We start from the raw sequence: 15293 nt of genomic DNA, 5'->3' as shown, positions 1-15293 counted from the left end.
CTAAATCCAACTCCTAATTTTTGGCAATTGGTAAAAAACATGTCCTCGCGCGTAAAGTTACGCGCAAGAAGCTCACACGTAGGCGTATCCTCCTCTCGAGTCTTCTTCGGCCTCGCGCGCATGGTCACTACAGGTACATCGGTTGACATGCTTGGATCCTGCGGCGAGCCGGCGGCGATCTACTCTGCCTCCTCGACATGCGCAGCCGCACCGTTGATCTCCAACCTGGCCATGGCGAGTCACTCGACCTGCTGTCGCCGCTTTGCCTCAGCTTCGACGCGACGCGTCCACGGTGGAAGGCGCCTGGAGATTTGTTAGCGTCGAGCCGCACTTCTACGACGGCCTCCGCGTCACTGACGCGCTCATCATGGAGGTCATCGAGATGGTGCTCGCCGTGAAGGTCAACAAGAACCTCGTCTCATTAACATTGCGGGAGGAGCTGCCATCGGCCTCTGCGTCAAGCAGACGTGCCTCATCGATCCTCTTTGTTTGGTTTTGTACATAATTGTTTCTTTTCTGTTTTTATATACGTGCTTGTTCGTAGGAAGAAGATGCTGATATCTACAAAAATGCCAGATTGCTTGGAAAGTTTGATGTGGGCCTATTTTTTTAATATTTTAGGAGTTACTTTTTAGAAACTGTTGGAGAAGCACCTCTTTATTACTTCCAATAATTTTTTAGCACTTGGAAAACTTAATGATTTTAGAAAGAATTTTTTAGGTACTCTTGGAGATGCTCTAATGTGCGACGGGTCAAGATTTCAACTGTTCTTCATGCCATCTCATCTATGCTCCTCGGCCTTTCATGTCCCACTATCCCTTGTGAGGCCGACGGTCATGGAGCCCCCTAAAACCCTAAACCCTAGCGTCGGCGAGCTCTATCTCCGGCAATGGTGGTGGAGGAGGAAGGCAGCAATGGTCTCATGGTTCCCGGGGTGCACTGAGCTCATGGATTATTGGGGGCATGCTCCGTGCGAGCACAACGCATCGCTTGATAGATTTTGCGACAGCAACAACAATACGCTTGCTCGTTTGAAGAGGCTCCACATGGCTCCAGCTCTGCAACTGTAGAACTATTGTAGAGCTCAGTGGCGAAGCTAGAGCAAATTAGAGGAGGGTGCACTTAGCTTGTGGGTGCATATATGGTAAAATTTTTAGGCCTAATCACTGTTTTTAAAATTTTTCGGGGGTGCATTTGCACCCCCTAATAACCACATAGCTTCGCCCCTGGTAGAGCTACTGTGCTTGAGCCACGTCGACCACCCAAACTGTGGTTGTGGCTCTATCTTTAGAGACAGTTTAGTTAGAGCTAGAGTTATTTTTACCTATAGCTATAGTAACCAACAGTACGTAACAGTGATGTGCAGTGTCTGTGCGCAGGGAGTCGGAGCCCGTTGGAGCGGCACCGGATGAGGCCTTCATACAAGACAAGACAACTGCGGCTTCATGAGGGCAGTCCTAATATATGTAGTTTCTATGCTTATTAACTAGGTGAATCCCCCACGCGTTGCTACGGGATTTTTTTAAAAATAAATCATTATATACATAGTATTACTATATGATATTCAATCTATTATGTATGTATACATATGAATTTGACTTGCATGTATTTTATTGTATTAGGTCTAGTCAAAAATTGCTAAGCTAATAGAACAAAAACTAATATTTCGTTACATTATAGAGCAATTAATTAGAGATAAAACAAATAGTGTATGTACATGACTTGTATTTAGTGGGTCACTTAGTGGGTAATGATGTGGACACCTTGCATGAAAAGAGAATTCATCTAGTGGGGTTTAACTTTATAAAAGTTATAGATTTCTACATACACCACATAATAATTTTGTATCCAATCATATACATGTTCTTTCTATTCTCTACCAATCTCTATTCTCTACGGATCACATCATTTAATATCTTAGTTCTTGTATAGATATGGTTTCTAACATAGACATAGTACGTTTCTATTATTTTTACTCTTTTTACAATAATTATCATGCTACATCAGCAAAACGTACGTTTAAGTGACAGTATAATTAATGTCGATAAAAAATATAATGGTTTTTACATTGGAAATGGACAAGGTCTTTTAATATTTTAACCTAGATGAGGCAGTAGTTGCATGCCGTCGTTGTTGCCCTCAACAGTGAAACTGAAAAGAGCCGGTTGGAAAGTAAAGTATTAAGGCCTTGTTAAGTTGCTAAAAATTTTCAAGATTTCCTACCACATTAAATCTTTGAACACATGCATAAAGCATAAAATATAGATGAAAATAAAATATAATTGTATAGTTTGCTTGTAAGGCCTTGTATAGTTTCCAAATTTTTTCAAGATTCCGCGTAGCATCGAATCTTGCGGCACATGCACGGTGCATTAAATATATATAAAAACAAAAATTAATTACACAGTTTGTCTGTAAAATCTCTAGACAGATCTTTTAAGACTAGTTACTCTATGATTGAACAATATTTGTCAAATAAAAACGAAAATACTACAATGTCAAAATCCAAAAAAAAAATAAAAACTGAACACGACAAATCTTTTGAGCCTAGTTAGTCCATGATCAGATAAAATTTATCAAATACAAACGAAAATACTGCAGCAGCCAAAACTAAAAAAATTTCATGAGGCCTAAAATAATTTACGTGTTCAGAGTTAAATTTCAAAAAACCTACGAACAGGAGGTTAAATATCAAAAAAATTCCAAAGGAAGCCCCCAAACCAACAATCTCTTCTGTTTCCGGTGCCGACCACGGCGCCGCAGGACAGCGGAGGGCTCCGCCGCGGGCGGGCGGCGGTTCCAAGGTCGTGGAGAAGATCCCTACGCTTCCCCTAGCTTCACTCCTTTTGCTCTGCCGGCGGCACTTGAACAGGAAGCGTCGTCGCCAGCTCGCCGCCGCGGCAACCGAACGAACACCATCGCTTCGCCGCCTGCTCGCGCCTCTTCCAATTCCAAGCAAAACAAACAAACCAGCAATGCCGCGCCAGGGCCCGCGCCGCCTCCCTGCCGGAGAACGCAACCGTCGCCTCGCCGAGGAGGTGCTCTACCTGCACTCCCTCTGGCGTCGCGGAGGCCCCGCCCCAGCCCCGTTCCAGTCGCGCTCCGACCGACGCGAACAACGCGAACGCAGCGGGCTCATCAGCGCCCTCCGCCACGAAGAACGCGACCGCCTCAGGCTCGACCGCGCCCACCGCCGCAAAGAACGCAAGCGACGGAAGATCGACCGCGCCGCCGCCGAGCCGGCCTTCGCGCCGTCTCCGCCCACCTCTTCGCCGGGAACCTTGGCGGAAGCCGCCGGCGCCTCAACCCCTTCCACCGCGAATCCGCCGCCTCCGACGACTCCCCCCGGCTCGCTCGCGCAGCGGGAGACCGTGCGCTCCTCCGTGGAGTTCACCAACCGCGACCCCGTCTATATCGACGGGGAGGGGTGCGATTTGGACGGCGATAAGGCGGAGGAAGAGGAGGCGGCGCGCTACTTCACCGGGCTGTTCGAGCGGGACGCGTGGCTGCGAGGCCACTACACGGATAGGTGGCGCAAGGGGCGGTTCCAGTGCATGGTGTGCGCCGCGGGGGGCGGGAAGAAGGTGGGGAGGGCGGTGCGGCGGTTCCGGGGCTGCTTGGCGCTCGTGCACCACGCGCGCGACGCCTCGCGGCGGCGGTCGCTGTGCGGGAGGTGCGGGAGGTACGGGAGGCCCGGGGCGCACCGCGCGCTCGCCGCTGTCGTCTGCCGAATGCTCAGGTGGGATCTCGAGAAACTGGCCCTGCCTCGCGTCGTGATCGATCCCCGGGCCACGGCCGGTGTTCAACATGCCAAGGTTCTCGGCCTGTCAAATCATTCGAGCTTGTTGTTGAGATTTTTAGCTTTAACTGCTTGCTTGATCGGATTTGATTGCTGACATTAGGAGAATGATGATACTGGGGAGAACAATGGCTACTCGACTGATGATGATAGCTATTCGATTCATGAGGATGAAGAGAGTGATGACGAGGAGAGTGTGGATGAAGAGGTGTACATATTGTTTAGTGGTTAATGAGACTATTGGTTTGTTAATTTCATTTGGCTGATGATTTTATTTTAGGAGGATAGTAGTAAGGTGGACGGGGACAACGAGCTCTTCCAACGACGATTATGCAACAGTTGTTTGCAGAGTTGTCGATGTGATTTCTGGTTAGCTAATCTGATTTAGTTGATGACAGGAGGACATTGAGAGAGGGATGCCAGACCCAGGTACTGATGGTTTTGAAGAGGACAGTGAAATAGAGAGCAATGAAGAGTATGCTGTAAAGGTTTCTGCTGCCAATTCTGATTATCTATTGCTAAAATATATTCGCTGCTGTGCAATGCAAATTTCTACTACTGTTTCCCAAGTCTTTGATGTTACATATGACTTCCTTGTCTCCTATTATATGGCATTGGTTGATTAAGCTTTGAACTAGGGTAATTATATGATGTTGGCTACCTGGTCATATTTGAGTTACAAAGATGCAAGAGCTATATGCAAAGTTGTTGGCCTCTCTTTTCTGCTAATCTAATTTGGCTGTTGATTTAGGAGGATCGTGAGAACAGGATGGAAGACTTGAGTACTGATGGTGATGAAGATGCTGATGAACTAGAGAGAAGTAAAGAGGCTGGTCAAAAGGTTTGCATCGTCAGTTTTGATTATTTGCTGTGAAACGAATAGGCTCTGCTGTGCAATGTGCATTTCTACTGCTGTTTGCCCAAGTCTTTATGATGACATATATGACTTCATTGTCTCTTCTCATATGACATTGGTGAATTAAGCTTGGAACTGATAAAGTGAGAATGCTGCATATGGCATTGACTACTTGGTCATATTTAAGTGATGAGGATGCAACAGTTGTTTGCAAATTTGTCGAATGCTTGTTGATTGCTGATGAGATTTCTGGCTATCTAACTTGAATTGGCTGCTCATTTTAGAAGGATGCTGATACAGGAGCAGAAGGCTCTAAAATTACTGATGGTGATACAGAGGCTATTGAACTAGATAACAGTGAGAAGATTCCTGAAAAGGTTTGTGGTGGAATTTTTTTTTTATTTGGTGCTGGAAACCTAGCTCCATTACTTCCCAAGTTTCTGATGTGATGTATGATTTCCCAATATCTTCTTATATAGTATCCATGCAGCAAATTTGAACAAATAATACAGTACATGATTTTAAGGATAAGGCTGTTCCATGCTGGAAAACATGAAAGAAATATGACCACAGAATTGCAAGCATATTTTCAAAAATTAAGTGTGTTGTAATGAAATGGTTGAGTTGGCAAGTGTTGATATTTTGCTTTTCATTCCTATATTCGGCTGCTTTGCTCCTTGTGCAATGGTTGCTCAGCAAGCTTGTTGACAAAGCTATTCAACATACTTCCTCCTTTCTAAATTTACGTTGTTTTGGTTTTTCTAGATTCGTAGTTTTTACTATGTATCTAGACACAATGTATATCTAGAAAACTGATTTCATTTTTTGATAACAGTCCGATCAATATACATTATTTTTGTTCTCTCACCTAAATAACTACCTAATTGTCCTGATAAGAAGTATGTTTTGAATAACTCTTTCAGATAGATTATCTGCAAATATGATTGGTTGCAAGAACATTTGACATTCTGGTATATACTGTGCAGGAAGCTGCTAATTCTATTGCAAGAAAACGGGATTTGAAGATAAGAGATCGCCTGTTGAGTCTCACCCATGCAAAACCCGTGGGCACAGGACCAAAGGAAATGGAAGTCCAGAAAAGGAGTAGTGTGCCAAAACACAAGGAGGTTTCGACACCAGGCAGCAAATTTAATGAAGGCAGTGACAAAGCCAAACGAAAGGCATCAGCTTTGTCGTATCAAGGCCAATCATGCGCATCTGGTGTTGTGAAGAAGGTGAAAGTGAACCAGCAACCCAGCAACAAAGGGAAGCAGAGCAAAACTAGTGAAATCGGAGCAAGTGCTCGGAAAGCTAAGCGACCCGCTGTGGCTGCAAGAAAGGCGAAGTTACTAGCCAAGAAGCAACTAGCCAAGAAACACAGCCATGAAACGCAAGGTGGATGTCTCAATTCCTGAGAATACAGACAGGAGCAGAAGTCCAAGGAAGTAGTTATCCATTTCGTTGGTTGTTTGCCCCTGTCAAATTGTAACATGGGTTTCAGTGGATGACCCTGGTCAGATGATCATGTTACTGCAGAGAAGCAATGCGCCCCCTCCAACAGGTTCTTGAATTAGATGTCAAGTGTTATCATCCTCTATTCCAGTTGTGTCGCTAGTCAGTGATATAGATATAGAGTGATATTATTTAAACGGCTCTCTAAATGTTTAGAGATAGAGTCTAAGAAAGACTCTCGAAGATCCTCAGCTAACGACTAAGAAGGTGTTTGGCAAAGCTCCTCTTGAGGAACTGGAGACGTCAAAACAGCTTTGGCTTCTTTGTTTTTTTTAACTGAAAAATAGCTCTTATTATAAAATATTTGGTAGGCCTCCTCAGAAGCTGAAGCTCAGGAGCCTGAAAAGGCTCTTCTTATAAATGGTAATGCTAGCAAACAGGCCAAGTCATCTCAGTTATGCAATGTGTTTGTTTACATCCTCGGCACTAAAATAGGACATTCCTTCGCTCGAACATTAGAATTCTATAGAGTCATCGCGAGAATGAATCAACAACAGAGAAAAACCGAAAATAAAGCGAACTCGGGCCGAAGGCAGAGCAACCTGGCCCAGATTTTTTTTCCTCCGAAGTTTTTTTTTTTTTTGGCAATTATACCAAACCGGACGCCTTTACTTCGCGGCATAAATGAAATCCAGTTGCTGAGAAGATTTAGACTTGAGCAGCTCAGAGCCTCAAAGGGAGGGCAAGTTAGCCAATCTATCCTGCTGTTCTTATAACCAGTTCTCAATCAAATAGCCACAACATATTCGGTACCCCGAAACAGTCTACAGAAAAAAATCAAATGCCGCTCCCTAGGTTTCAAGGGAAAACAGCACGTGTGGGGGGTATGCTCTGGTCACTTTTACAAACAGACCTATATAGAGAATGAATACACCTCGGCACAAAAAAGGTGGAGGTTCAAGAATGAATATGTGCATAGCGCGCTAACGCAAAGAGAATAACAAATATACAGATGTCCACCACTCTCAGCAGTTCCCATTATAAGCATGCATATCAATATGTAACCACTGCTAATCTTCTCAAAATGGGAATTCTGATCCGATGGAGTTAACTCTTTGCTTGACAGTGTAGTTAGCCTGACTGTTCAATCAAGATGAGAATTGAACATCCTTCGTAACAAACATAGCTCACACAGATCACATCAGATTTTGGTGTGCATAGTATAATCACACCTAGCCTTAGGTGTGTTCTTCATGTATGTTTTCCAGAGAAAACCTCCATAAGTAACTATCGTTTCAATAGGCAGGCATCAATAGGTCCAGGCATGAACAAGCCTGCGAAAATAAGAAAGGTTAAATCCTCAATATATTGGTTATAGAATAATAGAGAAATATTGAGATAAAATAGTATGAGCTATCTTTTAAAATATCACTGCCATATGTCAACTGTCAACATGATATTCCCAAGTCAGAGCACAATGGAAGTCCAAATATCCAGTAAGAAAATGCAGGACCATGGGGCTTTCAGATATATAATATGATATATAGGAAAAACGAATCCCCTTTTAATTATCACCTCTACCATAAGGACAGATAGGGTAGGAAGTGAAAATGTTTACACTCAAGCACTGTGAAACCAAAGGCTACGGGATCCATACTCATATATTTTAAAATTGCTATTCTTTTACTTTGATACACATAAAAAAATAGTAATAGAGTGTGGGAAGACTGATTGATGGAGTTCCTTTTTTTTATTCTTACCAGTGGCAGTTAGAAGTCACTGTATTACAAAATTATGTATCTTCCTCCTCAAATTCATCCTGATATTCCAAGTCATCTAGAATAATGTACTTGACGTCACCAGTAAATGGAGGAGAGTTGACTTCATCCTCATTTGTCTGACCCCTTTTGAATTTCTCATACCTGTGATTAGAGACAAATATATTATTACGCCATGACAAGGTAACTTCATGATATGGTGTCCAGTGAGTGAGTTTAGCTACTTATGAGTTAAGATCAGAGGAGGTAATATGTTAATATGTTCACAGTGCACCCCAAAAGTTACTCATGCACAGTAAGTTTACAACTATATCAAGTCAAGAAAGTGAAACTTTTTATGACATTACAGGTTTGGGTATCCTTGCTTTCTTTCTTTTTTTGGAATTTGCCTAATGTAAATGAACCTATAAATTTGTGCACATGCAAGTACTGGTACAGAATCACTATGTGACTGCAATGTTCTCAGTAGCAATTGTGACCACTGGTAATGGAGCTAATACATTATTTTGGAAAGACAATTGACTGTATAACAACTTGATTGTCAATCTTGCTCCTCGCCTTTTTGCCCTCATCCCAAAAGAGTGGGCTAACAAGCTTTACCGTGAGGGGAGCAATGGATGAGCTGACATGGATTCAAGATTTACTGGGAACTTTATCTGTGGCAGCCCTGACAGAGTATCTTGATCTTTGGGACCTATTGTCTGTAGTAGTCCTTCAACTACTAGAATTCAACTAGCCATAAGGAATTAACTTTATCGTTGACTTATTTCAGCATCCACGGCCATTGGCTAGTATGATATTTATGCTACGCTTCTCTGAGCAGTTATATTTTAAAATTCTAAAAAAACCAACACCACATAAACCACCTAGCATTACCTACTCAGACTACAATGCAGGCTATAACTTGACTATTGACAGAAAAGTTCAGTTTATGTTTAGCATTTTAACTTGAGTCACAACATACATATAAGCCAAGCTATTCTTGATGGCTACAATGTTAATTCTGAACAAATAAACATATCTGATATTACTCCCTGAGACTAAAATGCAGGTAATAACTTCCAACAAGAAAAAATTGCTAGTTATAACTTGACCAAATGTTAAGGGAAGATGTTTCAGTTTAGCTGTTTGGCATTTCCCTCTTAGCCTGGGGTGAGCAAAAGTTTTGTTTGTAGGAATTAAGGAGATTGAAATCTCGTTGTGCTTTGCAGGAGTTGATCTTGGAAAGGAATACTTACTTGTACCAATTGAACAAGCTAACACCAACCATGATGGTGAACAGACCAAACCCTTTCAACCAAGTAAATTCATCATGGAAATAAAATACTGCAACCTGAAAGACCAAAGTAAAGAGATCCTTCATAAGAGGCATTAGAAACTAAATTCATGTAACCTAGGAATTACATACAACCTATTTCCTAATCTTTGGGGTTATCAAACGTTTTCATGCTAGTGTTAGCAGACAACTAATGTGTTTAGCCTTGACATAACTCTGTTGATACTTCATAGCTTCTGTCTAACATTGTCTACCAAAAATCGAAGGCACTTATTGGGTTTTTTCCTTTCTTTCTTTCTTTGAATGATTTGTATGCACAAACAATGAACTGCTTCAAGTTTTTAGTGTTCAAGACTTGTTAGCTTTTCTACCATGAGCCACTCAATTGTCAACCAACTGTATCATACTGATTTTTGTTTTAGATGAAGTGTAGTTCATGGTTGACAAACAATTCACAAAATCCAGATTCCACAGCAAAGCAAGAAAATAGATAGAAGATATCTTTAGAAAGGATCAATTTTAAATATTACCAAAATGGTTACAGCCTCTTTTACTACCCCAGCTATCGTCACGGTTATGGCACTTGTTGCTGAAATAAGTATATACTCTGTTAACACCTGCAGTTAGAATCAAAAGATTATGAAATATCCGATAGTTATGAAAGTACATGTCCCAGATCATGTAAAACTGGTTACCATGAAAAAAGCTAAGGATCCTCCGATAAGCATGAGTAAGCAACTGCGCACAACATGCCAAGGGTTATCGAAATATGAATTATTTTGAAATTCACTCCAAGGATCCAGTAATAGAGATAGTATCATAGTGGCTATGGCCATCACTGGTGTAACATGGCTCATCAAGGTAATTGGATTCTTCAGGCCTGCAAAAGGAAGATAGATCATGAATTACCAATAGTCAATTCATAATTTTTAACTAAATAGTATTGGTCCCACTTTTATACAAGCTTAGGACACAAGCTGGGGTCAGATATACCAAATGGAATGGCTCAAGCAGAAACCAGAGCGGCAGAGCCCACATTTGTGTGAAGTGTTCTTAATGATGCTTCAGAAGCAGATCAACAGCATCTGATGCTGTATACCATTTGGGATCAAATTATATCAACTGTTTTGCTCTGCCACTTGATTCACTATTAAATGGCTAAACAGTGGCTTCAGAAAGAGAGGGTAGAGTTCTCCTCTAATTCTTAGGTTCCTAACTTTTGAACATCACCCCTCATTTGGTAGAGATAGACTTGCAAGAACCAGGCCAAACCAGGCCTTAGTTTAATTAAGGAAACAGCTCCTAACATGATTGCCACCCCTCATTGGTAAAGATAGACTTGTAAGAACCAGGCCAGGCTAGACCTTAATTAATTAAGAAAATGGTTTGACTGGTAAGCATAAAAAAGTTGATTGAATAATCAGATGTGGAATTAAAATGCAAGCACTACTCTGCTATTATCAGAATTGAGAATAAAGCAAAGCTTACATACCGTAAGTGTCTTTCTTGAAACATCAAGAATCACATGCACATAAAGAAAGAAACCATTAGCCTAGGAGCATCAAAGAAACAAAAGAGTGAAACGTGGGATTGACCATAGCTACACAAGAAAAGGGATAAAATTCAGTCAGTACACTCACCTGCAACAGAATCTGGGTCATGGACCAACGGAATCCCGACATAACAGCAGCAAGCGTCACAAAAATGAAGCCCCAGAAGTCAAACTCTGTCTCCTTGGAAACTGATGAAAATAATATTGCTAAATCAGAAAAGATAAATCCAATAGTCTTTTTAGTACTCATACAAGAACTACACATCAGCATGTTACAGTTAACATGGTGACTAAGATAAGGAAAATATTCAGTTACTAAATTCAAGTTTACTGCAAATTATAGTGTATTGAACTTTGGTGAATTCAACATGATGTGGAGCTGACTATTTTTAACAACACATCCTCTGAAAAACTACTTCAGAGTGATGAAACTGATTAACATCCAGAACTCCCAGATATCCATTTAATTATGAATGCTAACAATAATTTGACATGTACTTTTATTATTTTTATGAAGAACATCAATTACATTTTGGCCTTCTGGTAAAAACAAAGATTGTTGACATTACAAGTTGCTGAAGTCAACTTGAATCAAGTAAGATGGTCAAATATATCACATGCTCTTATTCTGACATGCTTGTCCAAGAGAATTTACTTTTTTTCTCAAACAGGCAGGAGAGCAGCCCATCATTATACTAAGGAGAGAACAAATACAAGAAAACTACCATAGCAGGGCCAAACACAACCAGAAGCACATGCAGCCCAAAGAAAAAGAAGAGTAAAAGAAAATGAAAAGAAATGCTCCCAAGAGAATGTAGTGAAAGGCTGGTCGTCATATTCAGTAGCTACAAATGAAACTGGAAATAACAACTATAATTCCTAGAAGAATATTCGGTAGTTAAATTTTAGAAGAATATTGTACCTGTCAACAGAACTCCAGTAGAAATAACAACTATAATTCCTAGAAGCTTGATGCTAGGATTCTCCAACCTTAAAAATAGGAAGAAACTTTTAGAGGCGCATATCATCGAAAACAATGGGGAAAAAAAAGAAAGACACTTAGACATGCATGTTAGGTAGGGAGCGATGGTCACCCCTTTCTTAAGAAAACCAATGAATATTATGACACTGTAATAAACTTATCACAAGAAAATACTAAATGGTATGTAATCAAATAAGTTAGTGAATGAGCAGGTTTTATGTGATCCAATGAGTTGAGAAAATATTTCTTATGACAAGTTAGGATAAAAGAAGCATGCTTATTCGGAATTAGCTTAGTTACAACTTCTCTTCTTAGAAAAAGTAACATTGTACTGCTAGGCATGTCCAGATACTAGGCAATTAGTGTGGCTGTGTCCATTTAAAGTTCACACCAGATCCTCATGTGGGTAAAGGGAAGTGTGGGTTTATCACTTCTGTACATTTGAATCACAATTTTTTGCTTTCATGTAAAATGTTAGCAACACTTCTTTCTAGCTTAAGACTACCATGCTTCATTAGTGCATGGCATTGGCTGCTTCAACTAATTGTCTTCAAATGTGATTACCATAATTCATTAGTGCATGACATTGGCTGCTTGAATTAATTGTCTACAAATGCAGGATAAACATAGAACTGTATCAACCAATTATGTACCAAGTTTATAACAATTGTTGGACAATATAAATGTTCCTGCTGTGCTAATATGTATATAGTGCAATTTACAACTAATTTACAAGTAGGAAAAATGATAACCTGGGGGATGAAGGCCAGCACTCACCTAAATGCAAACGCAAAGAGCAACAGGAATATCGGGGAGGCTGATTTACACTGCAAAAGGTAAATTTCATGAACTCTAGTCACTGAACAAATTGAGGAATCTAACTAAATAAAGAAGAGCAAGTGAATTAAATCCTTTGGCAGACACACCATAGTAGCAAACGTCACCGAGATGAACACCAGAGACGCATTGCTCAGGTTTATGTCCAAGGCCGTCCCAAGAGCAGTTGGCACGACTGCAGAACAGCTAGTAAGAATCGCTACTCATCCATAACAAATAAGCAGGGGCAAGCCAAAGCTGAAATCTCTCGTAAACCGAGATCCACACCTCTCATCAAGTAGTCCTTCCAGCCCATCTCGATGGCGGCCTCGGGCCCCTTGGACTGGAAGAAGATTATGAGCTTGGAGAGCCCCGCCTGCAGTGCGAAGTGCACGGTGTTCATCAGCAGCGGCGCCGGGAACTTGCCGAGCTTATCCCCCAGCAGCGTCTTGTTATATCTGCCACCACCACCACCCAGACCCAGCAACGAAGCAGTCAGGAGGCCGCCATCTCCGCAGCGTGAGAAGCAGTAGTGAGGGAGTGAGGGGGATCCAGGCCACTCACAGCGTGAGGCAGGTGCTGAACGCGTACCACACCAGGATGTAGAACCCGGTCCTGAGCACGACGGCGGGCGCCAGCGCGGCGCGCTCCGCGCGCTCCAGCGACTCCAGCTTGGTGACGGACTCGCTGGGCCGGAGCCCCCCGCCCGCTCCGCCGGCGGAGCAAGGCGGGTTCTCGACGTCGAACGCCCGGCGCGCCGCCGCCGCCTCCGGATCCGCGGCGGCGGCGGCGTGCATGCTCCGCTGCCGGAAGTAGCCCGGCGGCGGGGATCCCACCTCCGCGGCGGCGGCCCCGTCGGCGTCGCCGCCCTCGGGCTTGGGATGCATATGCCTCGTCGCGATTCCGTCCGTGCTCCGGGGTGGGGCTACAACAAGGCTCGCATTGCGGGCGCTCGACGGGGGTGCCGGTGCCAATGCCGCGGCACGGGCAGGCGGGGATCTGAGAACGCGGCAAGCGAGAGGGAGGCGCGCGACGGGAGTGCCGAGTGCGGTTGCGGGGCCCGTGGGGACGGCGCCTGCGCCTTCGCCTTCGCGAGCGGCTGCCTGCCGGAACGGAACGGGGACGAAGGGGTGGTTGATTTGGCGGGTGCGCGCGATGGGGGTTGGGTCGGGTCGGGTCGGTGCCGGCCGGATGGACGCGCCCCGTTGGGCCTTGGGCGCCTCGGCTGGTGCCTGGTGGGTTGGTGCGTGGTGGCTCTGTGTTGTTTGTGGGGCGCACGCTGCCTGCCGGGGCGGGGCGGGGCCGGGCTTCACCCCTGCTGAAACGTGGAATGGAAGGGTTTTGGGTGTGGTGGGACATCATGTGATATGATTGTGGTCTGGTGACCGGTGGTGCGTGACAGCAAGAGAGGACTGAGCAATGGTTATCTTTGATCTTTTAATTTTCTTTTCAAATCACACGAACTTATTCTTGTAAAAATCTCTTTTAAAAACTGAAATGACAGGTCTCAAGATTGATAAAGTCATGACCAAAGCTATACTCAGTTCACTTTGGTCTTCTATGTTAGAACTTCGTAGTGTCAATTATTGGTTATTTGGTTAGGACTGGATTGTTTTGTATTATAGTTAAATATTTACAAGTAAGTGGGATCTATAACTAGATTGTTTTGTACAGTATTATGGTTAAATATTTATGAGGTGGTTATATCTAATAATAATGACTCCAATATTGTGTATTATGGTCAAATATTTATGAGTAAGATCGGTGTATTTAGAAATGCATTTTACTTGGCTCAAAGGATATGGATTCATAATAAATCTAAATAATATTCATTGCAAGGACCTTGTTTGGGACCGTGAACTCCCATCACATGATGCTATAGATGAGTGGAGATGAAGAAGCTGATATGTAAAATCGGCCTCGTAGTTCATTTTTGTGGCGGTTGAGTCAGGCGCAATGATAAAAATCATGCAGACCATAATAAGGTATTATTATGGGCTAAACAACCAAAGTAGGGGCCACAAGCCATGCCCTTGTGTCGCCATTGATGGCTGCGAGACCCTAGTTCACAAGTCAGGAGGAAATCTCTTAGTGCTTCAATGTTGAAAGTGCTCGAACCGATGCCGAAGAGAGCTCCTCATAAGCCTTCTTTAAATTTGCCAATGTGATTGGCATTTAAAGCTTCTTGGTCGTACCCATACGTTGCATGATTAACATTTCACCTCGCTTGGACTGTTGGACACTGGCACCGATGTGCTTGACGAGGATGTTTTCACTTTAACCTCTTGTGTTGCATCTCACATGGATTGGTTTGTTTATGGTTTTTATTTTGTTGTTAGTGTAACACCTCCATGTGATGCTTATGTGGCTCTGTCATTAAGATTAGATGGTCAACATCGTTTGCAGCTCTCGTGTTACTTAGATCTCTTAGATGGTTCACTATACAATGCAACTTATCCCGAAAAAAAATGTTTTATTTGCACCGAGTTATAATACTACAGACATGTGAGAGTGACCATATAACAACATCAAATACTTATACAAACAAAGTTATAAGGTTGGTTACGATATATGTTGTGCCTTTTTTGTCTAAAAAATGAAAATATGTGTTGCATTACTCAACCCTAAAACAAAAGCTACAACTGTTAGTCTAAAACACCCTACTTAATTATTCAGCTTACAGAAGAGTAGCTAGCAGAGAAGCAGAGATAAATAAGCAAATAAAGCAAGTAAAGAAAATCGTACAAACTGAAAAGCATCCGACGAGGAGACGGGCATAGCT

At 42.7% G+C, this 15293-nt stretch overlaps 2 protein-coding genes across 3 annotated transcripts; one reads left to right on the top strand and one right to left on the bottom strand.

Annotated features, from left to right (window-relative positions):
• Window positions 2586-6443, top strand: LOC8071334. 2 transcript variants are annotated; one of them, XM_021449480.1, is made up of 6 exons: window positions 2586-3815; window positions 3903-4007; window positions 4198-4287; window positions 4551-4640; window positions 4943-5032; window positions 5642-6443. In XM_021449480.1, the coding sequence occupies exons 1-6, from the start codon at window positions 2976-2978 to the stop codon at window positions 6068-6070; spliced, it is 1644 nt and encodes a 547-aa protein (XP_021305155.1). In that variant the 5' UTR covers window positions 2586-2975; the 3' UTR covers window positions 6071-6443. The 2 variants fall into 2 exon arrangements, with proteins under 2 accessions (XP_021305155.1, XP_002437852.1); XM_002437807.2 differs by having other exon boundaries at window positions 2591-3815; window positions 4940-5032.
• Window positions 6815-13681, bottom strand: LOC8071333 (probable sugar phosphate/phosphate translocator At1g06470). Its single transcript, XM_002436453.2, has 12 exons — window positions 13076-13681; window positions 12800-12969; window positions 12622-12707; window positions 12473-12522; window positions 11636-11703; window positions 10802-10902; window positions 10654-10666; window positions 9857-10041; window positions 9692-9778; window positions 9124-9218; window positions 7868-8029; window positions 6815-7441 (listed from the first exon to the last, which is right to left on the bottom strand). The coding sequence occupies exons 1-11, from the start codon at window positions 13396-13398 to the stop codon at window positions 7900-7902; spliced, it is 1308 nt and encodes a 435-aa protein (XP_002436498.2). The 5' UTR covers window positions 13399-13681; the 3' UTR covers window positions 6815-7441; window positions 7868-7899.

The sequence above is a fragment of the Sorghum bicolor genome, chromosome 10, assembly GCF_000003195.3.
Source record: "Sorghum bicolor cultivar BTx623 chromosome 10, Sorghum_bicolor_NCBIv3, whole genome shotgun sequence".
NCBI lineage: Eukaryota > Viridiplantae > Streptophyta > Magnoliopsida > Poales > Poaceae > Sorghum > Sorghum bicolor.
This window is presented reverse-complemented; position numbering and strand designations above follow the sequence as displayed.